General features: G+C 42.9%; 1 protein-coding gene across 3 annotated transcripts in view; it reads right to left on the bottom strand.

The window, feature by feature from the left end:
- The window catches only part of CACNA1H (calcium voltage-gated channel subunit alpha1 H), an 81487-nt gene continuing 53693 nt past the window's right edge, over nt 1-27794 (bottom strand). The window contains exons 20-34 of one of the 3 annotated variants that reach the window (XM_053471718.1): nt 27297-27423; nt 27003-27128; nt 26629-26718; nt 26164-26377; nt 15451-15602; nt 14369-14478; nt 12810-12943; nt 12522-12592; nt 8953-9031; nt 5968-6089; nt 4020-4343; nt 3318-3464; nt 2248-2428; nt 1751-1929; nt 1-1582 (exon numbers count right to left, since the gene is read on the bottom strand). In XM_053471718.1, coding sequence (XP_053327693.1) covers nt 395-1582; nt 1751-1929; nt 2248-2428; nt 3318-3464; nt 4020-4343; nt 5968-6089; nt 8953-9031; nt 12522-12592; nt 12810-12943; nt 14369-14478; nt 15451-15602; nt 26164-26377; nt 26629-26718; nt 27003-27128; nt 27297-27423 — 3244 coding nt within the window. In that variant the 3' untranslated portion in view covers nt 1-394. The remainder of the gene's footprint in view (nt 1583-1750; nt 1930-2247; nt 2429-3317; nt 3465-4019; nt 4344-5967; nt 6090-8952; nt 9032-12521; nt 12593-12809; nt 12944-14368; nt 14479-15450; nt 15603-26163; nt 26378-26628; nt 26719-27002; nt 27129-27296; nt 27424-27794) is intronic. The other 2 variants (XM_053471719.1, XM_053471720.1) reach the window with 2 other exon arrangements.

The raw sequence follows: 27794 nt of genomic DNA, 5'->3' as shown, positions 1-27794 counted from the left end.
TTCTTTTTTTTTTTCACAAATACATTATTTCTATTTTATTTATAATGCTGATATACAGATAATGTACAGGTTTTCATATTTCAGCACTTATGCATACTGTGTCTCTGCACAATAGAAAGTGCCAGCTTAAAAATAGAAAAAAAGAACTTAAAAAAAAAACTCGAATCAATGTGATTGAGGCTATATGGGAAGTTAACTCCGTATTCCGTTTATAAAACCAAACAAAACAAGAAAATTTTAATTCAAACCATCTGCAAATCCCTTGTTTTATCCCCCCCCCAGTACTCCTTATGAGCCCACAGCTTATTAAAAACGCTAAGACCACCCGTAGGGGATTATAAGACCCGTCTATCCAATGGTTCATCCATGTTCTAATGTCTCAAGCCCTTAACAGCTATAATGGTTTATTAATCGCTTCCTCTGTTGTGTTGGAAGAGTTCACTAGTGCAAGCTTTTTCAAGGAACCCTTACCAATGCAAATTACGTCGCTACTGTTTTCATGATTGCTGTTCTGAATTTGTAGATGGTCTATTTGTTTAATATCTAAAGCCACCGGGTCAGGTCTGGAATCCACAAGGGCGACCAATGAAGGAGAGGAACACCCACCCTCCGATAAAAGGTCAGAGAAGCTGCTCGTGTCCAGCTGGTCAAAAGAGTAGGTGGGTATTATCAAGTGTTCATTGCGACAGGGCGTCTGGATCCGCCTGTCGGCTTTTGACGTTAGGTCGCATACCTGGTTATCACTAAGATCTAAAGAGTCCCTGTATGCGGTGGATTCACAAGACGGCGTTCTCCTTCTTAGCATCATGCTGTTTTCAGATGCCTTCGTACAAGGAGCTGTCCCACTCTCATCCTCCATGGGAGGTTCTATAGAAATACAAGGTGGACTCATCTTCTTCTTCCTTCGAACTCCATTGATGTACTCTGGGTCGGACTGTATGAGAACAGAAGAGTCATGATTATCCTCAATGGACAAGTCAAAGCAAGAATCTCCATCGTCAATGGAGGGGCAGATCTCAATTGAATGCCTCCTTTGATCTTCTACCGACGTGGGCTTAGCTAAGAATCCTTGCGTATCAACACTGTAGAACTTCTTCAAGTCTTTGTCTTTGCTGCTGGTCCCCGCCAGGCTGGCTGTGCTATTGCAGTTCTTTAGTAGAGGAGGAGATGAAGCTTGGGAGATGAATGGAGAGACAGAGTGACTTCGATTATAGGATTGTCCTCTCCAGCTCTTCACTGAGCTGTTTATATGGCTGACTTCTTCATCAGCTGGGTCCGAGGACTCAAACGTAGATTCCTCTGGGTTGGTGTTGCTGCTGCTGCCGCTCGAAGGTCGACTCGGAATACTGTGTTGGCTGTACACGTGTTTGCGTGTACGGACGCTGGAATGTCTTGGGTGGCAGGACAGGTTGGGGGAAGATTGTGGGGTTCCCTGTAGAGATAGAGAAGTGGGGCAGAGCAGATTTGGAACCAATGTATTTAACGACGGCGTCCTCACATTTAAACTTTCCGTGGAGTCGACATAAAGACTGTCCCCTGAATCTCCGTTCTGATAGTCAACCGAGTCCATCCGTATGGCCTCCTGCACAACAGTAACAAAGGAGAAGAGAACAATCAACACGGCTTCTATCTATAACGGAAAGAAGAATAGAGGATCCATGCATGTCACGCACGCATTCTTGGGCTACCAAAGAACTTTTTTACACTCCTAATTCTTTGCGGAATATAAATTAGCACCACAAAGGCTTACTTGTCTACGGAGAAATCTGTTCAGACTTGGAGATCTAGATGTGGAGATCGGCGGTGGGATTTTAGGCATGTCCTCTGAATCCAGGTGGCAACCTGACGAAGGCAAAGGTTGGCATTCCACCGGAACCTGAAGCAAGGAGTTTGTTTCTCCGGTTTGAGTGTGGACAGATGTAACTGATCCTACACCAAGGAGAGAGATACATGCTGGATAAGCCTTTCGAGTAGAATATATGACCCATGATGAAAAAATAAACGAGGTCGTGATATGGGGATCGGAAATGGGGACAGGGGTGGTAAAGACGACACCAAATGGTGGGGGGGAATAAAATTGAGTTACTACAATAACAGTATGGTTGAAAAAAGATGATCTGGAGATGGTTCTACATTGGTGAGATATCTTTGTTAATGCAGCTGTCTGTGTGCCGTGCTTTTTTGATTTATAGTCTCCCTAAAGTTTTTAATCAGATAACAATGTGGGGATGTCATATCATCAATTACCATTTGGAGAAGTGTCTTCATAAGCTTCCACTTCACGCAGAGGGTACGAAGCCTTGGCTGGGAGGACGGGACGAAACATGTAGCTGTCATTGGGTAATGAGAGCATCCTGTAGACTGAGACCTTTCGCACCGCCAGGAGGGTTTGCGAGCCGGTTCCATCCCTCATGTAGATATCACCGTCCTGCGGGGAAAGAAGAGTAGATTCTGTTACACAGAAGATAAGGGGAACATCTCTACACAACAGATAGTTAAGCAGGAAGCAGCGGAGGCAGCCACCAAACCCACATACTGGTGAAGAGGACTCTTCAAACACAACTATCATTGGAGAAGAATGCCACATGGGATATGCATTTTTTGTGCCACGAGGAACACTCTTTCGTCATAAAAACACCTGCGACAAGAAGCGTGGATTAGCAGAGCGGCGGTGCGCACACATAAAGCCTTGCTCTTACTTACATCGCGTTGGTTGTGTTATAGGGATGTGCAAAGCATTGCAAGGTATATCTCCATAATCAGTTTCTTGTGCTGGATTAACAGCATTCATTGGGTTAATAATCCAAACGGAAAGACAAAAATTTGGATTTATACATCATTCTAGAAGAAATGGATTTGAGTTTTATTACCCAGCCTCTTTGGAGCATCATCCGACCAACTTCATACATGACTCACTCCCCGAATAAGTACCAAGCAACCTTGATATCAAGTTGGTTTGACGATGATAAGAAGTGGGCAATGCCATCTGAAATCCATCACCCGTATCACAATGTATAGATCGTCTATTTTTTTTACATTAACTTTACGTTCCTCGCTGGCACATTGGTGGGAGCGTGGTAGAAAGCTTTCCCCCTAAACCACCGTTGGGTAACCTTTGGCGCTACCTTTCCCATGATGGCAGGTTAAGTGCCGTGGGAACTGTAATGTAAATGAGGAGTAGCCATAACTTCCAAGAGCAAATCTAAACAAGCCTGGGAGGAAGGAACGCACAGAGGAAGGCGGGAAGCTGTAAAGCAAGAAGCTAGCAAGAAGCTTATTTGCTGCAAAGCGCAGTGAGACGGAGCGGGGCGATTCACCTCTTGCCCATAGACGGTGGGCTGGAGGGGAAGTTGTAAGCTTTGCTTGTAGGGCCCGGGGGACGGCGGGACTGCGTCCTTCAGCAGGGCTGCTCCCTCCGCTGATTCTGGGATCATTAGACTCACATTCTCCTGGCTCAATGTCCCCTTCGGCGCACAATGAAGGAAACAGAAACATCTGTTATGAGTCCGGTGGGCCTGAGCTGAGGGTCTGAAGGCACAGATTGCTACAGGATCCCTAGTAGTTCTATTACTCAATTCTCTCTACTCATTATGATAATACAAGTAAAAAAAAAAAAAGATCGGATCAAACTGGGAATGCTTGTGCGGAGTAAAGAGAAAATTGGTCCAGTTCTTAAAATTTCCACTGGGGTCATCCATCTCGGGCACCCCCCTGCCCTACCCGTAAAATAGAAATAGCGAATGAAGAGGGATTGCAGCACCACAGTTTTGTTCTCAGAGGTCACAAGCCTCCAGAAACAGACTGGTTTTATGTTGGATTTTTGGAGAAAATGATTTGACGTAGAAAATGTGTTTTTTTTATACATCACAGTCTGCAGATGAATGTTATGGAGACTTTAAAGCAACAGACTGTATTCAGCGAATCAGAGAAGCGCGTTCTGATTGAAATCCCATTGAGACAGAAATGGGATCTTGGTCTATGATACACCCTGGTATTCCAAAAAGGTCTTCTCGGTTTACCTTGGCGTGCTTCAGGAGCACCGGCAGCTCTGTCATCATTGGTGATGGCCCTCTGCTGGACGGCTTGTTCTCCGGAGATGGGCTACATGCGCCGGGAGCAGGGGTAAGCGCCCGGGACATCTCCAACTCAATCTCGGCATCCATCTCGGCATCCTCTTTGGCCTCCTTGTTGCTCTCCTCTAGGTGTTTCATCAACACTGCGACCACAACGTTGACCAGTACGAACTGGGCAATGAGGACAAAGGTGACGAAATAGACGGGGGAGATGATGGGCAGGTAGCTGAGGCAATGCTTGTCATCGCTGCTGCACTCCCGGAGCGTGTCCTGGTTATACAAAGGGACAGCATATTTAAACAGTGTTAGACTCAGCGCTTTCCGTATAACAAGATGCCGTAAATTATATATTTGGAAATGATGGTAATTGGAAGTGGCGTTTTGGCGAAGAGAGAACAGGGAGACGAAGATGGAGAGAGGGTGGAGGAGGAGAAATACAATGCAATGAGAAAGTCAAAGGCGGTGAAATAAGCATGGGGGGGAATAAGCATGAGAGAAAGGGAGAAGGGCAGGGAGAGGGGATTTTATAACGGGAAAAAGGGGGTAAAAATGAAAATGGAGAGAAAAAAGTGCTAATGGAGGCAAAAGGAGGAGGGCAGGAACTAGAATGAAAATGAAAGAAGGGAGAGAAGGGCTGGGAATGGAATAAAGGAGGAGGAGAAAGAAGGGCAGGGAGTTGATTTAAATCAGGGTTAACCAGCCGCAGGTCACATAACCCTGATTCCTAGATGCTTATAAACCACAAAACAGCCAGCTATCTAAACAAATCGGTAAAAAACACATAATATTAAGAAGATTTAATCTTCATTTCATATAACGAAAAAAAAAAGATCTAAAGAATTCCAGGGAGCAGAAACATAAAGTAGGCACAGAGCTACAAAAGAGCCGAACGGACAGCAAAACACAAAGGAAAAAAGCACCCCGTGCCGGGGATATAAAGGGTACGGCGGGACATCTGAAAAAAACAGCTGCAGATTATATAATACTCGCTCTTTAAAGTATATAAAAGCGGAAGATCACACGAGCAACACAAAAGAACAAATCAAGCCAATCAGAAACAAGCAAAAATACCCGCCAGTATCAGTGGATACATTATGGATACATGTCATGTGACTCTGGGACGACTGATCCTCCCGCGCCCCCAAATACAAATAAATATTTATTTCATTTATGTGTTAACGCTCCCATAGCTTGTAATAATTTAAAGGTTTATCCCGAGGAAACAGGACGGTGGCAGCCCGTGGCAGAACTAGCGTTATCTCATGAATCTCCTGTCCTGAAGTTCTCTCGCGTCGCTGATTACATCTTTCTGCTCCGACTCTTATAAAGACTGTCGGAACCAATCAACGATAATCAACAACGAAAAAATAGGGGAGAGATAACTTAATGGGGAGGAATAATCATGTAAGTTAAGGAGACTGCTCGCATGGTATACCACGGTGGTTAGGTTACCATAAAATAAAGCAGTTAAAGGGACTGTACTCGTTTTTCCAGGGATGATGATAGACGTCGCTGCGGTGTTATACCCCAGAACACTGCTGATTTGCGAGGGTATGTAAGGACAGTCCTTCCCACTATTGCCCCGCTAATGAAGTGTTTACCCCGGTGGAGATGCACAGGGGATGGCGGAGGAGTGTTCGCTTACTCATCGCTCCCGGCACCCGGTGACATTAGGTAAATATTATTCGTATATCATGGCGGAGATCTCATGGTTAGTAACAATATATGAATCACAGCAGCATTCAGGTCTGTGGGCATGAAATTTAACCCTTAGACTGCCCGGTGAAGGGAAGAAAACCAGTGCCAACTAAAAAGGAAACTATAATCTGCATGGGGCTGATGGGTTATCGTCTTTAAAGGGACACGCGAAGGAATTTGTCGCTGCGTCTCTCACCTTCATGATGCCGTTCCAGTTGTCGCCGGTGGAGACTCGGAAAAGGGTGAGAAAAGCCATTCCGAAGTTCTCGAACGTGGCGTGTCTGCTTAGCCCCTCGCAGGGATTCTCATCATTGCAAACTGCAGGGAGGAAAGAATAAGGCGGTTTGGTGAATGACATGGATGGAACCAGGGGGCAGTGTGCGTGCGTGCGCGTGGGGGTAGCTGGCTGAGCATTATGGGAGTAGCAGTCCATACACAAGCACAGCTGAACTCCAGCTATGGTGGGCATTAGATGCAGAAGAACCATTAGAGATGCAGACCGTGGACATATAGTCCTAATCAGGACTGCACCTCCCATGATGCTTGGCAGTCACGGTCCACACCATGTGCGCTGCCGGAGGTCACGGATCCCTGCCGAATTCTCTTGGCTATCGTTCGTCTCATTTGATGCGAGCCATAAGGTACATTACACGGGAGGCAGCTTCCTACCTCCTCCACCGACCGGCTCTACCTTTTCAATAAAACAGGGTCCCATTAAGTTTTCATTACGGACAGACAGCCCACGCGCTTGCCAAGTCCTTAATGAGCTATTTATTTGCCAGGGCTTGTAAATGTGCAGGAGAATCCCGCCGAGAATCCCCCTCCCAGCGTCGTGTCAATAACCGAGGACAGTGAAGGGTAGGATTGGACAAGAATGAAGAATGAATACTCTGATTACATGCAACAGAGCAGATTCCTGCCGGTCCGCGGCTGTACGCCCAATTACCCATCGCCTATCTATCTATTATACGTCTATCTATCTATCTATCTATCTATTATACGTATATCTATCTATCTATCTATCTATCTATTATCTATCTATCTATTATCTATCTATTATCTATCTATCTATCTATTATCTATCTATCTATTATCTATCTATTATACATATATCTATCTATTATCTATCTATCTATCTACCGTATTTGCTCGATTATAAGACGAGGTTTTTTTCAGAGCAAATGCTCTGAAAAATACCCCTCGTCTTCTAATCGGGGTCGTCTTCTAATCAGACCTCAAATAGAGGTCTGATTAGGAGACTAAGATCCAGATCCCCCGCACCGCTGCAGGGGACCTGGATCCTCCTGTCTCACCCCCCCCCCCATACACACACTTACTGGTGCTTCGTTCTGTATTGCCGGGGCAGCGATCCGCGCAGCCGGAAGGAGGTGGAGTTGGCAGCGGGGGTTTGTCTCCGTCCGTCGCGTATACCTTCCCCCGGCTGTCAGAGATCAGAGTTCCCCGCACCGGTGCGGGGAACACTGATCTCTGACAGCCGGGGAAGGTATTCGAGACGGACGCAGACAAACCCCCGCTGCCAACTCCACCTCCTTCCGGCTGCAGCAGAAAGAGACGTTAACCCGCTGCCCCGGCAAAACAGCATGAAATTGGAAGCACCGGTAAGTAAGTAAGTAAGTGTGTGTGTGTGTGTGCGTTAGTGTGTTAAATGGGGGCATAGGGCATTTCTGGAATGCCTTATACCCCTATTTGCCACAATGGCACTTAGGGGGTTAAAAAGCATATTATGGGGCAGAGTGGCATATAGGGCATTTCACCTCCCTATTTCACTCTGCCCCATAATATGCCTTTTAACCCCCTAAATGCCAGAGTGGCATATAGGGGTATAAGGCATTTCTAAGGGGGGTAAAAATGCCTTTTAACTCCCTTAATGCCACTCTGCCTCCTGGAATGCCTTATACCTCCCTATATGCCACTCTGCCCCATAAAATGCATTTTAACCCCCTAAATGCCAGAATGGGATATAGGGGTATAAGGCATTTCTGGAGGCAGAGTGGCACATAGGGGGTCAAAAGGCATACCATGGGGCACAGTGGCATATAGAGGGTTAAAAGGCATATCATGGGCCACAGTGCCATATTGGCGTGGCAAGCCTGGGGGCAGATGTGCGTTACTGGGGGACAGGTTGGAAAATACAAGGAAATAAAAATAAAAAAAATATTTTTCTCAATCATAGCTTTTATTTAAAAAAAATAGTTTACATGAATTAACATTTACTGGTAAAACTTTTTTCCTATAGGGTCGTCTTATATTCAGGCTTTTTCTTTTTTTCCTAAGTTAATATTCAGATTTTGGGGGGTCGTCTTATAATCAGGGTCGTCTTATAATCGAGCAAATACGGTATTATCTATCTATTTATTATCTATCTATCTATTATCTATCTATCTATCTATTATACGTCTATCTATCTATCTATTATCTATCTATCTATCTATTTATCTATCTATCTATTATACGTATATCTATCATCTATCTATCTATCTATCTATCTTTTATCTATCTATCATCTATCTTATCTATCTATTATACGTATATCTATTTATTATCTATCTATCTATCTATCTATCTATCTATTATACGTATATCTATCTATTATCTATCTATTGTCTATCTATCTATCTATCTATCTATTATCTATCTATTATACGTATATCTATCTATTATCTATCTATTGTCTATCTATCTATCTATCTATTATCTATCTATTATACGTATATCTATCTATTATCTATCTATTGTCTATCTATCTATCTATCTATCTATTATCTATCTATTATACGTATATCTATCTATTATCTATCTATCTATTATCTATCTATCTATCTATCTATTATCTATCTATCTATTATCTATCTATCTATCTATCTATCTATCTATCTGTCTGTCTGTCCTTGGATTCTCAGGCTATACGGGCTGGAATAAACCTCCTGGGTCAACAGTCGGCAGCTGAAGTATCCTACAAGTCAGGAGCCCTTTGTAAGCCGAGTGAAAATAGTCAAATGCAGCTTTTAATCTTTTAAGGATATTGGAACGTTGCATCTATTTCCTGATCCGGTCCAACGCCGGCCGCGATATCATCAATAAGTAACGCTGTTAAAATATATATATTTTTTTTTTTTTGTAAAAATACCGAGCTAATCTCAGATGCATGATATGTACTCACTGAGTTTGCCAAACAATTCCACTCCCAGGGCAGCGTAGATAAAAAACAGCAGCATGAAGAGGAGACCGAGGTTTCCGACCTACCAAGGACGAGACAAACGCAGAGTGATCAACGTGACGGGCGCTACGAGGCACGCCGGTTATTTTGCGGAACCTTCGCAAACTTTTGTACACAGATTTGGAAAGTGACACAATTAACGGAACGTTGACAAAAACAATTAAACTCTTGGGTTTTCATTCATGTCCCTGGAAATATAAAGCAGTTGGGCGTTCTGATTGGCTGACATCATCACCCTCTGACATCATAACAATGGACTTCTTACTGGTTCTACCGGCAGGGGCCACGGAATAGGAGAGAAGATTCCCCAAGGTCTCTGTACGCCACAATTGCGTAAGGGGGTCAAATATTTTTACTATAAAGCATTTAAATTTGGATGATACCCCCATGGAAATACTACCATATAATTAGGTTTTCACAGAATCCTCTTTTTTTATTCATCAAAAGCTTCCATTGAGTATTCAAAATAAAAATCAAAAAATAATAATTAATGGTAAATAAAAAAATATTCTATAAAAAATGAAATGTAAATATTAAAATCATATTTTATTTAAAAAATGAAACAATAACATATTAATATTATAAGAAATTGAGTCCTTTCCACAAATAAGATGAGCTAAAGAAGAAATGAGTAGTAGGCAAATTAAATGAATTTAAAAAAAAAGGTTTTATGGTGAAAGCTAATGGAGATTGCTATTAAACCCTCAATATTAAGGGACAGCTGGTCCTGTCGGATTTGTGCCGTGCACAAGCTTACGAAGAAGGTCATCGAGCAAAATAGACTATGCTTAATATGCACCGGAGGACAACGAGGAGGACAAAGCGGGGTGTGAGACAAAACATTCTACTGTAGAAGTTACCAGGTCATCTCAAGAACTTAAAGTGACCCTCTTACATCGCCTTGTTAAGCACAAAGACTCAAACCTTAATCAGTCGTTGGTCTCGTCTTAGATTCAGGAGCCGTATGTCTATCCCATGTACGTTTAATCCCCTCGCTGTATTACCCTCTACCACTTCTGCTGGGAGACTGTTCCACTTATCTACCACCCTCTCAGTAAAGTAAAACTTCTATTCCATCTCAGTCTCTGACCCTCTAGTGTTAGATTTGGGTCTCTTGTTGTAACTTTTCTCCTTCTTTGAAATAAATTCCCCTCCTGTACTTTGTTAGATGAAACAATAATTGGGCTCTCGGACGTTAAGCAAATAAACCTTAGCAAATCTGTCATTTTTTTTTTTAGTCTCTATGGCAACAACCTATCCGCGCCTGCTTTTGTTTCCCATGACAATTTAGTTATAAAGGCGTTACATTTGGCAGAGTAGGTGGAACTGCAGCTTTAAATGGTTGTAAAGGAATTATTACAATCTGTGCCGCCAATTCTTAAAACAGAATTGAATAACGTAGCTTGTTTCGCTAAAGATCGGCCCTACTAAATATTTTTCTTTAGGGCCCCTAAATCCTTCCCCCCGGGGGTTAAATATACGATGAATGAATAAATCTCTCGTGGGGTGTTTCTTTACCGAACTGTAAATCTGTGGGTCCTAAGCTTGATGTATTTGAACCGTAGACCATTCACCCTTACCGACCATGAGCAATGTGACATAGCTGCTGTGATGGCACAGCCAATAGGAAAGCTAAACCTCAACTGGAGGCAGGAACCAGCAGTGTTAGGCAAAGCAGAGTTTTGTTGAGTACATAAATTGCCGTTAAATAGCTTTTCAGGTTCAAGGCTGACTAACTGTAACTCTAGTGGGTAAAAAGTCTCTTTAACGCGCCCGTTTGCCCCTCTCTTCCACTCCAGTAAGTAACCCTGGTATTTGACAAACTCTGGCTGGCAGGTAGTCGGTGGCACGGCTGACGCGCTGTAGACATATAATGTTGGGCTCAGCGTGGGGGTTGCTGGAGGCGGCCGTTGGCTTCCCAGGAGGTTTCTCCAACACATGGAGCGTCTCATCTCTCCTGGATTAATTATTTCTGCATCGGCGGCCCACGCCGTGGCATTTCAGTCAGTCAAGCAAACTATATTCCGGGCTCCCAGGGAGGCCTGTCAGGAGCGATTTCTCAGGAAGCTGAACAAGTGGCATCGCGCTCCAAGGGCAGCAGGACACGAGCCATCTTCTCGTACTCGGCCTCCCGCTGCTGGCGGCTCAGCGGGACCAAACCCAATGAGATGCGAGAATGAGATGCGAGAAGCCATCCTGCGATCACGAGACGAGGCCGGTGTGGAACCGATCCGGCGGAGTCACACTCATCAGGATCACCTTCCCATCTGCTCCATCAAACTGCCGTCGCACCTCTCCCATCATGAGCGACACGTTGTTTGTGCGTCCTGAATTCCGACGGCCGGTTTGCCAAAGAGGAAAAACTCAAGCGAGGATAAAAACGTGGATCTATTAAAAGCCTTGAAAACGAAAGTCGGGGCAGTAACTGAAAGGGAAGACGTGGCAGCCACCATGCGCAGGTTCTGGATGATGCCTGTCCCACCAGATGAAGCTGAATCATAAACGTGCTGGCTCGTTAAAAGCGGGTCCATGCATGGCGGCTCTAGTAGGCTTCATACGCAACACGGTACTCCGGATACGCACGTTCCTCCAAATATCAACAATGACTCCAAAATATCCATAGTACGACTCCTTAGAACTCTCACCCTTAAATGATCCCAACATTCCCTCTCTGTAACAATTGTAACTAACTTCCTACCCCCCCCTGCTTTAAACTCCATTAACACACAAGACGTTCTAAAGTTTTAAAAAGATACATCTTAAATTAACAAGATTATAAATTCCACGGGGCAAGAGCAATGGCTTGAAGCAACAATGGTCATTGAGGAACAGTAAGGGCATTTAAACATGCGTGGGATAGCCATACGGCTCCTGAATCTAAGACGAGACTGATTAAGGTTTGAGTCTTTACAGCAGGAGAAACGGGCGACTAGACGGGGGCCGAATGGGGCAAATTTGCTGGAAAATTCTACATTTCTATGTGCCTCCTTATGTTACAAAACTTGGTGACATTTGTGCAGCCGACCAATGATATGCCCGTTACCCACAAGGGGCAAATAAAGAATGGAGCTCTCCTTAATCCATGATAACCTTAATCTACTGCCACCTAGTGGTCACTTTCAAAGCCATGCCCAGCAACCTCCTTCAGTAAGTGTAACAATTATCAGTTTGATGGGTAAAAAAAATCCAGTTTTGGTAAATCTCAATAAGTACCATTTTTCATTTTGCAGAACTTTTACCCAGAAAAAACACAATAAAATATAATTCCTAAGGGTCAAGAAGCAGGTATAAATACCCGACTCCGCAAAAAACGTTTTTATTCCATACAGACGGCTAAACAGCGCAGACGCATTCCGCAGCTTGGAACGTAGAACATTAACGTTTCCGAAGTTCTGATCTGGTACATGGTTTGTTTCCCAAACTCAAACTTTACAATCCCCGGGATATTTCCCCCAAAAGTGACACCTTCTTAAAGAAAAAAAGGACGGAGATAAGGATGGGGTTGGGGTTACCTGTGGTAAGGCCTGTACTACGGTGTCCAGCAAGGCTCGCATTCCTGTAGCCATCTTCAGGAGCTTCAAGACTGCAAAGAGAAAACAACTGTTTGGAATGGAAAGAATAAAATAATATATTCCAGACTTTTCTGGAAGTGAAATTTATTATGCAAGGAACGTGGATTCCTGTCGAGGAAGAAGCGATGGTCCTGGGGATAGACGTCCAAGGTACGAATAATACAGATATGAAGCATATCGCGAGTCGAAGGAGGTGACCAGTGAACCGTTTAAAGTGTCAGCTCCTACCTCGAGCGATCCTCAGGACTCTCATTATTCGGATGATGGTTGGATTGATGGGGAGAGAGGCGTTTATTTCAATCTCCTCCAGGGTGATCCCCATGATGGACAGGAGGACGATGGCCAAGTCCAACTGATTCCACCTGGCGGAAAAACAACGTATTATCTACTTGTGCGATATCTGCCTCCAATAATCAATATATAGTTACATTATCTAACAACATCATACACAAATCAATAACTTGTCAATTAGATTGCAAGCTCTTGGGAGCAGGGCCCTCGGTATCTAACGTATCGGTTCGTCTTAGCCTCGTCTTAGACAATTTGAATGCACGGACTGTAAGAGGCGCCGCGGGAATTGTTGGCGCTTTATAGATAAAAGATAACAATACGTTAAATACTTTGTCTGTTAGAATAACGGTGTTCCGTATAATAGGATAAAGAGGACACATCGGTCCCTCGCAACCCATGGCCGTCCCAGAAATGATCGGACGCTCCTGTAAATAACAGTTATCTGCCGTCTCGTCTTGCCGTGGAGCCGACTGTCACCCCGGGCAGGCGGGGAGGATCGCAGTTACTGCCGCGGGAAATCACATGGAGAGCCGGTGGAGTGTCACACGGCGTCACTCTGAAGTGACCTTGTCTGGAACGGGCAGCGCCGGGGCAGGGTGGCACCGCGCCAGGCTCTCCAACGCGGCCGCTCTGTGCTTTTAAACGACACCAAGAGCGCCCTTATCGCTCCCGCCGTGCTAAGTGTTTTTTGGCACCGCTATCGCGTTTTGGATATAAACAGGCACAAACGGTGACAAGACCCATGTGTCCTCTTAATCTGTTCATTTATGTCTCGATGCCTGATTGCCGAATGAAATGTTTTCGAATTAAGAGAAAAACGAGAAACTGCCTGAGGGCCAATAAACGGCTCCTGAAAATCACAGAAATAGTGTCTTTGTTTAATTAAGTACGTTGGGCGTTCAATCAGCCGTTGTATGCGTTCGTTACAGCGTTCCTGGCTGCATCTGCTGGAAGTAGGTTACATGCCCCCACATTGTTTTTGACAAAAGCCCCCCGAATCGTGTAGCCTGGACCCCTTATACTATCAGCGCCCTCTCTCACCTCCATCAAAGGTTACAGAGATGGGGTGACAGTCGAACTGAAACTGCAAATCAATCGTGTTTAATGTATACAATAGCTAAGAGGTCCCTTTAAATTATCAAGGTGCCCCCCTATCAAATGCAGGGGGGTATGTATTTGCCCCTTCCCCCCCCCAAAGGAGTGGAGCAATGTAATAGGGAGCGTCACTAATGAAAGAAAAGTAGTGAAGACGCTTGCTCACGTGGATGTACAAAACGGTCGGCATCTAATTCATACATATTGGTTCGTTTTTCTATAAATAGGTTTATTCGGATTAATGAAAAATACCAAAAATTCACGGCCGTAAGGTTGGCCTACCCACACAATTATTTTATTTAATAGAAAAATATCCTTCCACGATGCCAATACACATGAGATTAGATTGCCAGCTCTTCTGGTGAGCGATGATCTTATGTTACAGTTGAGCAACACCCTACCTGTCTTTGAAGAACCTTCTGAAGCCAAAGGCGACCAGCTTGAGGACAGCTTCGAAAACGAAGACGATTGTGAAGAGGTAATTACAATATTTCAATGCTTCCTCCAGAGACTGTTAGAAAATGTAAGAAAACAAAAAAAACAGGAAAAAATGAAATAAAGGCATTAGAAACATTCACATAAACCGGACTCCATCCGTCTCCGTCTCTTCCTTGAACTCCGCGACCCCAACAGCCGACACAAAAACTCATTCTTATGTTCTGCGCTGTTATTTCTCGTCTGGCCAAATACTTCAAAAACAGCGAGCGAAGCCAAAAAGAAGCAGATGGATCTGCATTAACGATTACATAATCCGACAAAAGAGTATCGGTAGGAAACGCCAGCCGACAATTTGGGGACTTCTCACGGAAAAAGTAACTTCTTGTTGTAAATGGAACGTGCCAACGGATATTATCTTCTTCGTTCTATACGGATAGCGGTTGGTCGGAGTTTAAGGACGTCTAAATTGGAGCAAACGTTATCACCAAAATTCTCTTTTGGATGATTTTTCTTTAACTTAGAACATAAATTTTTAATTATCTCGACAATTATGAGTTAGTGAGCCATAGACTCAAAATAGCCTTTGCTATAAATAAAATAATAACAGTAATAATAACGATAATAATATAAATAGCCTTTGCTATAAATAAAATAATAGTAATAATAATAAAATAGCCTTTGCTATAAATAAAATAATAATAGTAATAATAACAATAATAATAATAATAAAATAGCCTTTCCTATAAATAAAATAATAATAGTAATAATAACAATAATAATAATAAAATAGCCTTTGCATCTGTCTATAAAACAAGGGATTGTGTATAAGGCTACATTTATCTCAAATATGGTGATTGTACTCATTAATGCCCTAATAAAATGAAAAAAAAGGAATTGTGAGCAGAGCATGAGAAAAATGGCTGTTGTGTACTACAATGAATGACCAAGGACTAAAAATGTGGCTCCCTGGGTATGCAGAAGGGTTGCCCCTCGCTATACGTTACTCCTCCACCAGAGGGCGCACTTCCTACTGTCAGGCGTGTACCTTTGGCTGGTTGTAATGCTCCATGGACATAGTGATGACATTAATGCCAATGATGAAGGTGATGAAGAGGTCCAGGTAGTGGCTGGTGCACAGTGTGTGGATGTACCGTCGAGCCGGCGAGTAGTCTGCGTAATAGGGTCTCCGCTGAGCCTCTGCATGGAAATGTAAGATTCACAAGAAGACGTATTAACAAACCAAGCGAGATCCCGTCCTACCGAAGCCATTGATAAGCAAGAAGAAACACACGCACAATAAACAGTACTGAGTGGTGCTCATGGAGACCTGGCAGACACAGAGGAATCTTCAGACCTGTCTTGAGTTGTTAGAATAACTAATACATTGGGACCGAATCTTAAAATTCCTTTTTAGAACACGGGCCTGTCTCATGTTTTAGAGTTAACTCTTGCAACGCAGACATCCCGCAGAAACGTGGTGCTAAATTGTCGGAATGATCGGGTCTCTTTAAATGGACCTTAACCCCTTGGGAACAAAGGTGTAAGCAAAAGGTTAACTAAAGTAAGTGCGGCTTTGCTTGCTTGTGCCGTGTTAGCGTACTCGGCTATTAAAGAGTTAAAGCACCCAGAGTGTGGAGGCTTTAGGTTTTTTGGGGTTTTTTTTGGAAACAATAAGGGAGAATATTTCCAGAAATACATTGTGATTCCTCTCCCAGCTCTTGTCGGTGGATCTGAAAATAACTTTGAACAAACTCGAGTATCTATTGAGAAAGAATTGTTTCGAAGCGAATACCAGGAAAACAAAAATCTCAGAGAGTCTGAGAAGTGACTTCAAGTTTAACTCCGTGCGAGCCGATCCCGCTACGGCAGAGCCCCAGTCGATAGCCGATGAACAGGGGCCTCGATAAACCACAGATTTATGGGCATTTACATTTTCACTTCTTTCACTTTTTATGGGCAAACAAGGTTATTTTGGGGGCTTCTTTATATCGAGACCCCTTACAGGTGACGCAGGGACAACCCCTATAATATAGAGAAACGAGTTTCCCGTTTTTAACAGTAAGGGCAGTTGGGATGTGGAATTCACTTCCAGGTGAGGTTATTTTGGCAAGAGCAATAGATTTCAGGATTGTAACTATAATAATTAATAATATATAATTCTATATTAACCCCTTAATGACAAAGCCCGTAGATGTACAGGCTCAAAATGCATTGTTTTCAATGGGTTTAGGGACCGCCCATTGCCTTAAGGGGTTAAGAAGTGGAATCTATTTCTCTAATGACCTTTTTTTTGCAACAATGTATTTTTGGTGGGTTTATATAGATATATATATGTTTAGAAAAGTGTGGTGGAGGCAAAAAATAAGGGTTAGTCGTTGGCGTGGAATGCTGGGGACAAAAGCTTAAATAATCTGCTAACATTGGATAAAAAAAACTCTTATTCTATTTTAAATTTCTATAATACATAATACATTTACAATATCAGTGATATAAAACAGCATTGGAAAACAAGCAGTTAATAAAAGCAGTAGAAATTCAGGTAAGACGGATGACCACCTGATCTTGTGAAGGGTTTGACCATCATATACCCCAGGGATAGGTATCTAAACTGGATCTGGGCTACCGGAGCTGGGCTTCTATGAACATTTACTCTTAGATTAAGAACGAATTGCCCCTTTCCACTAAATTTGGATCTTTTGGGTTCCTTCACCAACATCTATAGGTCTAGGTTCTCCAAACCCCCCATCTGGTCGGCTTCTAGACCTTCACCAACATCTATAGGTCTAGGTTCTCCAAACCCCCCATCTGGTCGGCTTCTAGACCTTCACCAACATCTATAGGTCTAGGTTCTCCAAACCCCCCATCTGGTCGGCTTCTAGACCTTCACCAACATCTATAGGTCTAGGTTCTCCAAACCCTCCATCTGGTCGGCTTCTAGACCTTCACCAACATCTAAAGGTTTAGGTTCTCCAAACCCCCCATCTGGTCGGCTTCTAGACCTTCACCAACATCTATAGGTCTAGGTTCTCCAAACCCCCCATCTGGTCGGATTCTAGACCTTCACCAACATCTAAAGGTTTAGGTTCTCCAAACCCTCCATCTGGTTGGCTTCTAGACCTTCACCAACATCTATAGGTCTAGGTTCTCCAAACCCTCCATCTGGTCGGCTTCTAGACCTTCACCAACATCTATAGGTCTAGGTTCTCCAAACCCTCGGATGGTCGGTTTCTAGACAAAATCAGATGGTCATCGCTTTTTTGGGAAGCATGCAACATCTCTCATGCAGAGGAACTCCCGTTATGCCACAGGCAGCATGCTCCGGATGGGGCAAAAACCGAGGAGGTGAAAGTGAAAAAGTGAAATCAACTGCCCTGGCTTCTAACCTTGCATTTTTTTATTGCTATTGGTGCATGGGACACACGGCAGCTATGAAAGTGTTGGTGAAAGTAAGCGCACATGAATCTGGTTTCAAATCCGGTGTTTATGGGAGTCTCCTGCCTGTCAATCAAGGCCAAAAAATGAACAATCTGTCACATTTGGCACCCAGGAGACCCCCAATAAACAGTCCATTGAGTGTGGTGTCTCTGGTTAATTGAGGTTAGTTAATGGAATGTTAGTTTTTTATTAAAAAAAAACACCCCCCCCAAAAAAAAACAGGTTATTATCATAATACCCTTGTTCCACATTTTTCATTGTCTTACATTGCTGATATACAACCATATCGTACTGACACACTGCGTTTCTGAGTATAAAGTGCATGCTCACGGGTCCAGACTGCACAGACACAATCAATAAAGCACACAACACGGACTGACGTCACAAGCACAACCAACACCACAGATCTTTCTGAGTTTGCGCATGACTCAACCACTCGGAGGTCAAAGCTGGAACAGAAGGCTTGCGTCACCTCTTTTGGCCAAGCGGAGTCATTTCTTTTCATCTGATCAACGGAACGCATTGAACAATTCTAATCATGGACCCAAGCTAACTATTTCAGGTTACAAACTAATTTGCTCCCTCTCCGTATCTGACTCCTGTAGAAGTTCATCTGCCGGACCAAAGACTAGTGAAGCCCTCTAGTTAAAGGGACATTAAAGTCAAATGCTACAGTTTCACGTTCTTTGACAACAGAAACTGTATCAGTCCAACATACATTGAGAGGAACTGTCAGGGAAGGTATTATAACAATGTATGTTCTTGTGGATGAAATGATATACGGTTATTTTTGTCGGCATTCATAAAAACCTGGTTTCATCTCATTTTGTTCCAATAAACTCCCTTTATCTGCAGACCTGGAGCCGCCATTGTTTTCAGCCATGTAATATATTGGGTGGCTTTCCCGGCTCATACACCACACTGAGCTGATGCTTTATGGCGATGCTAATGAAGTCCATTACTCTAGTGACTTTCATTAGTCAGAGTATCCTGCTGAGTGATTAAGACTGAGCCATTCTATTGTTTCCCACAGGCACTGTTATAAGGAGTCGGGGGGTTTGTTTAGTAGATCGGGGGTCAGATAACAGAGCGAAAACCTCATACAAATGGCTAATAAGCAGCTGCCTGAAAACATTATATTATGGGGGAAAAAACTACTTAAAAAGTGCAATATTTCTGAAAATGTATTTTTAATCTGATAACAGGAATAAAAATATGACTGGAGATCCCCTTTAACCTCTCCTGAATCTGAAATTCAATGGATCAAGGAAAAAGGATCATATTGTACTTTACCCCCCCACCCCCCACCCCCGCACCTTGATGCTTTCTGTTTAAACCACAAAATCAAACACAGATTTCAAACTTTCTAACAATCCTGTCATTTTTTATCATTAAGTCATATCCCAATTATTATCCTTAAAACAAGGGGCACCGGCAGCTCCGCAGAGGTGAAGCTATTACCCCCCCCCCTTACACTACGGTTATTAACAGGTTAAACACGCATCCTGATCAGGTTGACCTACAATTGCAAAATACTTGAGCAGATATTTCCAAAAATATTTGAGGCACCCTCGCTGTGACAGCACTATTAGCTCGGAGAAAATTGTTCTGCCTTCCTAACAATAAAATCTATATCCATCCATCACTTGTCTACCGTGTTCATTAAAAGTTGCGCAAACTCTTCGGGGGGACGAAAAGTGCCATTCTAACATCTTTCCTCCGTCCAGCCTTATCAAGCTTAGCGGTAATGAAGGCGGCGAGACCCCATCCTTATATATTTATATTTGAATTATCCTATCGTTAAGCTCTTATCAGCTTTATTTTTTTTGGTAGCCCAAAAAAGTTGGCTTATTTTACACCAGCGGCTGATAAATGTTTTATAAAAAAAAAAACATTGTGATTTAAAAAAAAAAAAAAAAAATCCCTACCCTTCGATTATACATTCTTAGATTTTTTTTCTTCATTAAGATATGGATTTGAAAACAACGCATTACAGGTACTTCTGTCAATCTAACACATTATCCCAAAAAAAATTATTTATTTATTTATATTTTTGATAACTAGGATTTTTCAAAAATATGATACCTTTAACAAAAATAATAAAAAAATTTTTTTAAAAAAATTATAAAAAAAATATTTAATAATAATAATAAATATTTTCTTTCCCAAAAATAATTATGAAAATGATATTAATATTTTTAACTGGAACAACATTATAGAATGTGGGTAACTACAAGTGGGAAAGAGGGACAGCTGGCAGATGCGTGATCTTCAAACAGCCCCGTCTTCACCCTTTCTTTGAAGCCCAGCAACCCTAGGGACAAATCTCCTTATTGGCTGGAGTAACATTACCAGCCAACCAATAGGAGCTCCCAGGTCTCTGGCCACTTTTAGAAGCCACCATGACCCCGAACATTTAATATCATAGTAAAAATCAATTAACACATCACAAAATCAGATTTTTTTTTTTTGTTTTAAACATTCGTATCCTTTTATGGTCATATTACCTTAAACTACAAATAATGGCACCGGTAACAAATTGATTATTTTGACTCTTTTTCTAAAGTTCTCCAGCAGATCCCGTGCCCCCGGAACGCGGCTGCGTTTGAACGGAATCATAAAAGGGCGCAAAACCATATGATTTGGATTAGTGAGTCCGGATAAACAAAGGATAGGGAGATAATATGATCTGAAAGTTCACGCGGAGAACGCATGGCTGGCAATCAATACTCATCAGAGATGATGCTGTCATCACAGACCACGGCCGGGACCGGAGCTGGCAGCCACCGGCCTTCTGCAGTTTGGGCTTCTTTAATTTAAGAATGTTAATTGCGGCACATTTGAAGTTGCCATGGAGACGTCAGATCCATTAGCCAGGGGGTCGATATTTTTCCAGATAAATCCCCCCCCCTTATAAGATCCATCCACTCACATTTCATAAACCCATTAACCCTTTAAGGCACGACTTTTGTGAATACTGCTTTTTTATCAAGGCTCTCCCCTGCGCACGTTACTCTCACGTTCATTTCACACGCGGCCCTTGTGATAATATCAAATGAAAATCCATAGCGCAAAAACACACACTTACAGACACACATTTGCTTGCTGCGTTTTCCTGCATCCAAGTTACATGCGCAGAAAGTTACAACAAACACCAAAGCCTCAGTCACAGCTCAGCGATACCTCCCAAGTGTCTCTGTTTAGTTTGTTCAGGCCTTCTCTGGGTTCCCAAATCCCTGTACCCCTATCCTCCCTTAATGCCATTATTTTTCTTTCCTGTACCCCACTTTCCTCCAGATGTCCTTTTTATCTCCCCTGATGACCATCTTTACTTCCCTAATGCCCTTTTTTCCTAACCTGTGTCCCTCTTTCCTCCCCTGATGCCCCTCTTTTCTAGGAGGTCGGAATGTTTGCTGGGTATGAGGGGATCGCAGGATTCTACAGCCCTAAAAGCCCCGATAATATGTATAGAAACTGGGCAAAGCTCCCACACCCCCTCTCTGGCAGTAGATAGTAGGGGGGGTCTACACACACACAACAGATTTCAATTTTAGACTAATTTTTCTGATCCTTCCAGCGTCCGCTACGCTCATAATAAAAAATCTGACACTTTAGCGGTCCCAGTGCTGCTCTCTGAATAAATTTCTAATTCTCTGGCCGCTGGGGACTACAAGGTCCATGAGGTCCAACCAAGAAGCCAATCCCACCCGGTCGTATTGTATCTGCCTTTGTTAAAACGTAGCTATAGGATCTCAATTGACCAAAAAAGGAAACTTGTTGTTATTTGTTCCAAACAATATGTTTGTCTATTTCGGTGCTGTTCCTCAGCTATACGGAGAATTCGCACATCATTATAAAAAAAACTTCTGGACGGATTTCTTTGTAAACCATAATCTCATCCCCAAAAAAGATCCTCGATTCAAAGACAATGAGAATTCTGAAAAACTATTGTTTCATATTTTTGAAATAAATTTGGACAAAGCTGAATATTCTAAAGTTATCGAGAACGGCTGCTTCTCCAGCTGCTGAGAGACTACAAGCCTCATCAGCCACTTCCCATTATCTGAGGATGACAGGAGTTTAACCCAGAACTGACCAAAATCCCTCTAGTGAACCGACCCTCGTCAGTCTGCGGCTCCCAATATCACCGTTCAAGAAGAGACTGAGGATGATTGGAACTGTATTCAGGCATGGTTAGTAATGACCCATCAGGATGATGGGACTTGTAGTCCCATCTGAAATAAGCAATGACTACCCCAAAATACAAAGGATAACATATTTTCAGGCAGGCTGAAGGGCTCTCTAGCCAGAAAACTCAGGCTAAATACAAATTGGAAGTGTCAGGACGATGGGACCACTTCTAACCTTAGAAATAAAAAGTGTTTAATTTACGGTTTGATACGGTCTCTGAATGTCGCTGAAGTATTTTCTTATTCCACAGTCACATTAGGTCTGATGCGTGTGTCAGTCCGCATGAAGAAACAGCTTCCAGCCGAACAAACCATGTGTGAAAAGCCATTCCACAAACGGAGGAAGAGAAGCCCTTCATCCGTGGAACAGCCGGCATTATAAAACGCTCCCCGCGCAGCTGGGACCAGAGAAGCAGGAGTCTCGAAACTCCGGAACTATCCATCTTTCTGGAAAGGAGAATCTGATTAACCACATGTGCTATTCAAACGGGTCCATTCGCTTAACTAAGTGTGTTTGCAAGTTGGCAAAAAAAAGTCGAATGAAGGGGCGGTAACCCCGATTTGTTTCCCCCCTCCCATGGTTAATAGGGGCTCCTGGGAACCCTTGATTTTTTATGATTATTTATTAAATTATTGTTATTATTGAGTATTATATTTAAATTTATATTTAAAAAGTAATGTTGCTGGGGTTTTTAATTTTGTGTGTTGCAGACGAGGACATGCGAGTTGCGGGCACTTGCAAGACCTTGCAGACCTCTGGCAGATTAGTGAACCTGCGAGTGGTCTTGCGAGTGTTAGCAAGCGACGGCAAGCAACTAAAGTCAAGTCTGGTCAGTTAAATGGACTGACTGTCCTGACTTATTACAGAATAAGAACATTGGCCTTCCAATGGAAGGGCACCATTTTATTTACACTATTTCCTGTCTTCACCAAAGGAAAATGGTGCAGAAAAGGTGATGTTATGGTTAAATAGAATTACGTTTCAACATGTAAGATTGTAGTGCATCTCCTTGTAGGGCCTAGGGGTACAGCAACATCTGCTCAGACGTAGATTGCTACATCTGAGATAAACTATTACAAAATGCCTCCTTAAGACCGGCATTTTATGGTAATTTCCCCGTACTCGCTATGATCTATCAGCAAAGACTTCATTGGAAGCGCACCATCAGCCCAAGCAGAGCGTCACAACTATTTTGTTTCAGAAGATTGCCCATGACCCCATGAAATACGAGATGCCTTTCACATTCTCGTAAAGTTATCCTCATGAATAAGAGGCCAGGGTAGCAATTTAAAACCCTAGAACAAGAAGGATAACAAAACACAAGTACATAAGCAATCTCCGTAAAACCTTCACTTCATTAACATGATGACCGTTGTAGTCCACGGCAGCTAGTGTGCCAGTCCAGCTCATTTAGAGGTTGGATAAAAAGTCGTTTTGAGGTTGGAGGCTGGATAGAAAGTCATTTAGAGGTCAGAGGCTGAATAGAAAGTCATTTAGAGGTCAGAGGCTGGATAAAATGCCATTACCGTAGAGTCTTGTAGACATTAGCAGCCAGAATGAATCAAACCTCTAAACACCTTTCAATTTAAAAATTCCAGACCTGCTCCTATTCACTTTGAGAACACCAAGAGACGAAGTTGACGATTTGTCTCGGGAACACATTTTGGATAATATGGCCTGAGTATTATACTCGAACACAGAGAATGAAATGAACCTAGACTGTTATTCCAGTCCCGAAGCTAATTTGTGGAGCCACCTTGGTCCCATTCCAATATATCTCAACTTTCCATCCCGTAAATGAGTCCCTGTTCCCAGGACAATCTGCCGTCACGCCGACAGCATCGTGTTTATACACTGCCCCTCGGAGCCTCTATATACTGAGTGCGTCTCCAATAATGACCACGTAACCCAAATTTATAATGAACCCATTACCAGGGGGAAAAAAGCTTAATTCAATCAAGAGAATACAAAAAGTCTACATGCTGCGTTAAGATTTTTTTAAAGGATTCCTCAGTTTTGAAGACATTTCAAGTACATCTCACATTAGCTGTCTCTTGTGCTTAGAATAAAAGTTCCACCCTACCTGTGTCCATAACCCTCTACCCCCTCCTCCCTTCAGTATCCATCCCTTCCCACACACCTCAGCCTCCTCCGCCCCACTGTCCATACGCCTCGGCCCCCCACTCAGTGTCCATACACCTCGGCCCCCCACTCAGTGTCCATACGCCTCGGCCCCCCACTCAGTGTCCATACACCTCGGCCCCCCACTCAGTGTCCATACACCTTAGCCTCCTCCGCCCCAGTGTCCATACGCCTTGGCCCCCCACTCAGTGTCCATACACCTCGGCCCCCCACTCAGTGTCCATACACCTCAGCCTCCTCCGCCCCAGTGTCCATACGCCTTGGCCCCCCACTCAGTGTCCATACACCTCGGCCCCCCACTCAGTGTCCATACACCTCTGCCTCCCCCACTCGGTGTCTATATCCCTCTGCTCTTTCTGCCCTTTATATTATCTCTCATAAACCTATAATCACGCAATTTAAAAAAAATTGGGGTATCTGCCGGCCCTCGGAAAGTTACAAACCCCTCTGTCTAAAAGTACCAATTTCTCACGCAATACTCCTGGTGTTTTTTGTAAGCAGTCGAAATTCCTTAGCATTCTATTTTAAACCAGAAAACAAACAACAACGACACGGAAGATGCGTGACCCAAAATTGCTTGCTAACATATGTAGTTGATTTGACGTGTTCCCACGCGCTATTCTGTATACCTATTCTAAGAGCAACTAAGGTTGGAAATTTTAGCAGCTGGTTCCAAAATGATGTTAGCGGACTATGGTGTTAGGATTGAGTTACAGGCCCGATCAAATATGAGGGAATTAATTGAAAACATTACTTGGGCGCTTCCAGAGGAACAAACACTGTCACTAAGAGTTACTAGATCCATGTGCAAAAAATGGCAGCCCTCCCCATTTCGCCCACTTAGGCCCTCGGATTGTATTCCTTATTTTTCCGTCTAATTTGTTTTGTGTGTTCAACGGAGCTGAACAACAACAGTGGCTTCAACGCAAACGAGGAGTTTCAAAATGGCTGCCGTTATGGAACACTGGCCTGAGGGTTACCACGGCGACACTTCTACTGTTGTTCTGGGTCAGATAGTGAGGTCAGCTTGAGTGTGCATGTCTTTTTTGGTTATTAATCCTAGAAGAATAGAAGTAAATATTGAATTTCTTCAGTGTGAGACTACGCTCCTCTTTGCCGCCTGGGCGTTGCATGCAGGGACATGCGTCGGTAATTATAAAATATTCTAATTGCACTACGGGAGTTTTGAGAGGAAAAGGTCGTTAGGGCCACCAGTGACGTTCTGTCTAAAGTGAAGCAATCTGCTGTGTTTTTGCATTTTATCTTAGATAATTTGTGGTAGTTCTAGAACGCAAGAATCAAAGGTGGAGCCGTAGTTCGACTGGCGCAGGCCGTAAAGACCGAATGCCATTTGGGTAAAATATATGCCGTCCCAAAAACAGGATACAGCCAACCAAAACATTTTACATTTTTAAATAAAAAAAAAGTTTGAAAAAGTTCTTATTGTTTTTTTTTTTGTTTTGTTTTAGTATTAATGAACTATTAAAAAAATGAATTTACATAAAATTTAAGATAATATACTGATAAATCCATATCTGGTCTTAAAAACCTAGATTTTTAGAAATAGAATTATATGTAATTAAAGTATTAGAGTATTAGATATTTCTCATTGATGAATTGACAAGTAGATAAAAACTCAATAAAAAAGTAATATAAATTCAAATCAGTATAAATGTTATTTTTGCATGTTACAACCCTGTGTGTGAATTTATGTGCGTAAAAAAAAAAGCTAAATTTTTTTAAGAATACCACAAAATATCCTGGCAACAAATTGCGGAGGACGGGTTAATTGCCTCACTTTATTACCTGCATCACACGTCGGCAAGTGACCTCAACCGTTGCACCGTTAGCCTCTCAAAATAAGTCTAAAAAGGATTACGCTCTGCGTATTTCTACGTTTTTAAAAAAAAATATTTTTAAATGGGGGGGTCTGCTACGGTTTGGAGGCAGGCAAGGCTCAGAAAGATTCCTTTGTAAACAGTCTACCGACCAGACATATATAACGCCTTACTCCTGCGCTTTTTCTCCAGACGGCGGAGACGTTTCTCCTCGCGGCGGCGGGCTTCCTCGGCCTCTTGGTGTTGCCGGCACTTGTGGAAGTTTTCTACCACCACTCCCACGAACATGTTGAGGACGAAGAAGCTGACGATGAGGAGGAAGGAAATGAAATAGAGGAGCATCCACGGGTTGTGGTTCCGGATAGGCTGCAAATGGAATCGGGGGGACAATGAGCCGGTCAATTTGCAAGCAGTGTAATAGCGATTGTATGAAGGTAATCTCATTTGGGACCTTAGAGGTCCTGAAAAGCCACCTCTTAGCCCAGCCTTTGCCACACTATGGAACATGAAGGTTATATTGCGCCGTGAGGAGCAACATGAAGGTGTCACATGAGGAAATAATGGTCCTGAACATGGGGTAGATGGTGAGATATGGTGGAAAAATGTGGGATTTCTACCTGAACATCGGTGGCAACAGCGTCGAGTCCATCATACATGATATTCACCCAGCCATCTTTGGATGAGAGAACAAACAGCGACATCAGGGCCTTGGGAGAAACAGTAACAAAATACAGTCTGATTAGCTATCCATGCCACCATCCTACTGAACAAGCCATTCATTTGGCCAAGCAAGTGGTAATGATATGGCGAGGCATAAGATGGGGAGGAATAAGAGTTAAACAGTGAAATTGAAAGGGATTAATAAACCAAGATGCTGTATTTTGGTTAACCCCTTTTCATGGATTTTGTGTATGTAAGACTGGTGGACCATTAGCTTTTCGCTCATCACAAAGCTAGGAGCCGTAGTTTAAATGGATGCCGTAGGACCTACCTGCCCCAAGTTGTCAAAGTTGTATTTCCGCCGCACCCATTTGTAGCGCGCCCGGTTACACTCTGAACGGTTGGTGATGTTGCGGGTGTCCAGACCCTCACAATAGTAAAACTTTCCTTTAAAGAGCTGAAACAGAGAAGACGGTGAATTCTACAGGCCAACCACTCAACCTAGAGATACCGGACCTCGACTTGTCTTCCCCAATACCAAACACCAGCCGATGTAACTTATTGGTAGGACCTAAATAACGATAACATTTCTTTTTAACCTGTAAAAGATCTCTATTATTATTACCTGCACTCCCAAAATTCCAAAGATGATGAAGAAGGCGCAGCAGATTAGGACAATGTTTCCAATGGGTCGAAGAGAAGAAATCAGAGTCTCTACCACCAGCTTTAATCCTGGAGCTCTGCTGATTACCCTGCAGCGGAAAATAATTATTGGTAACTGGTATGATGTAATTTGCAGTCCATTGCTTCCCATGGCGATTCCTTCACATATAGAACCTTATCCCAGAACTAAAAGAACTTGATCTGTAACTTCTCTGTGTTTGGTGAGGTTGACTTGGAATGTTGGGCCATGAGTTCTTCATTAAGACTACAGAGGATGCCAGGCTTTAGCTGGGCTCAGTAAGAGATCCCCAAAGAGTTATGAAGCACCCACCAAATTAAGGAGAAAACACCAATGATTCTGGTTGGGACTTGAACTTGGTAGCTCTCTACCAAGTCTAGTGAACCTGATGAGATCATTCTCTTCAATCTTACATCGGAACATAATATGTTTCGAGAATTG

This window comes from Spea bombifrons, chromosome 7 (assembly GCF_027358695.1).
Source record: "Spea bombifrons isolate aSpeBom1 chromosome 7, aSpeBom1.2.pri, whole genome shotgun sequence".
Lineage (NCBI taxonomy): Eukaryota > Metazoa > Chordata > Amphibia > Anura > Pelobatidae > Spea > Spea bombifrons.
The sequence above is the reverse complement of the archived record's forward strand: the minus strand, read 5'-3'. Positions and strand labels throughout refer to the sequence as shown.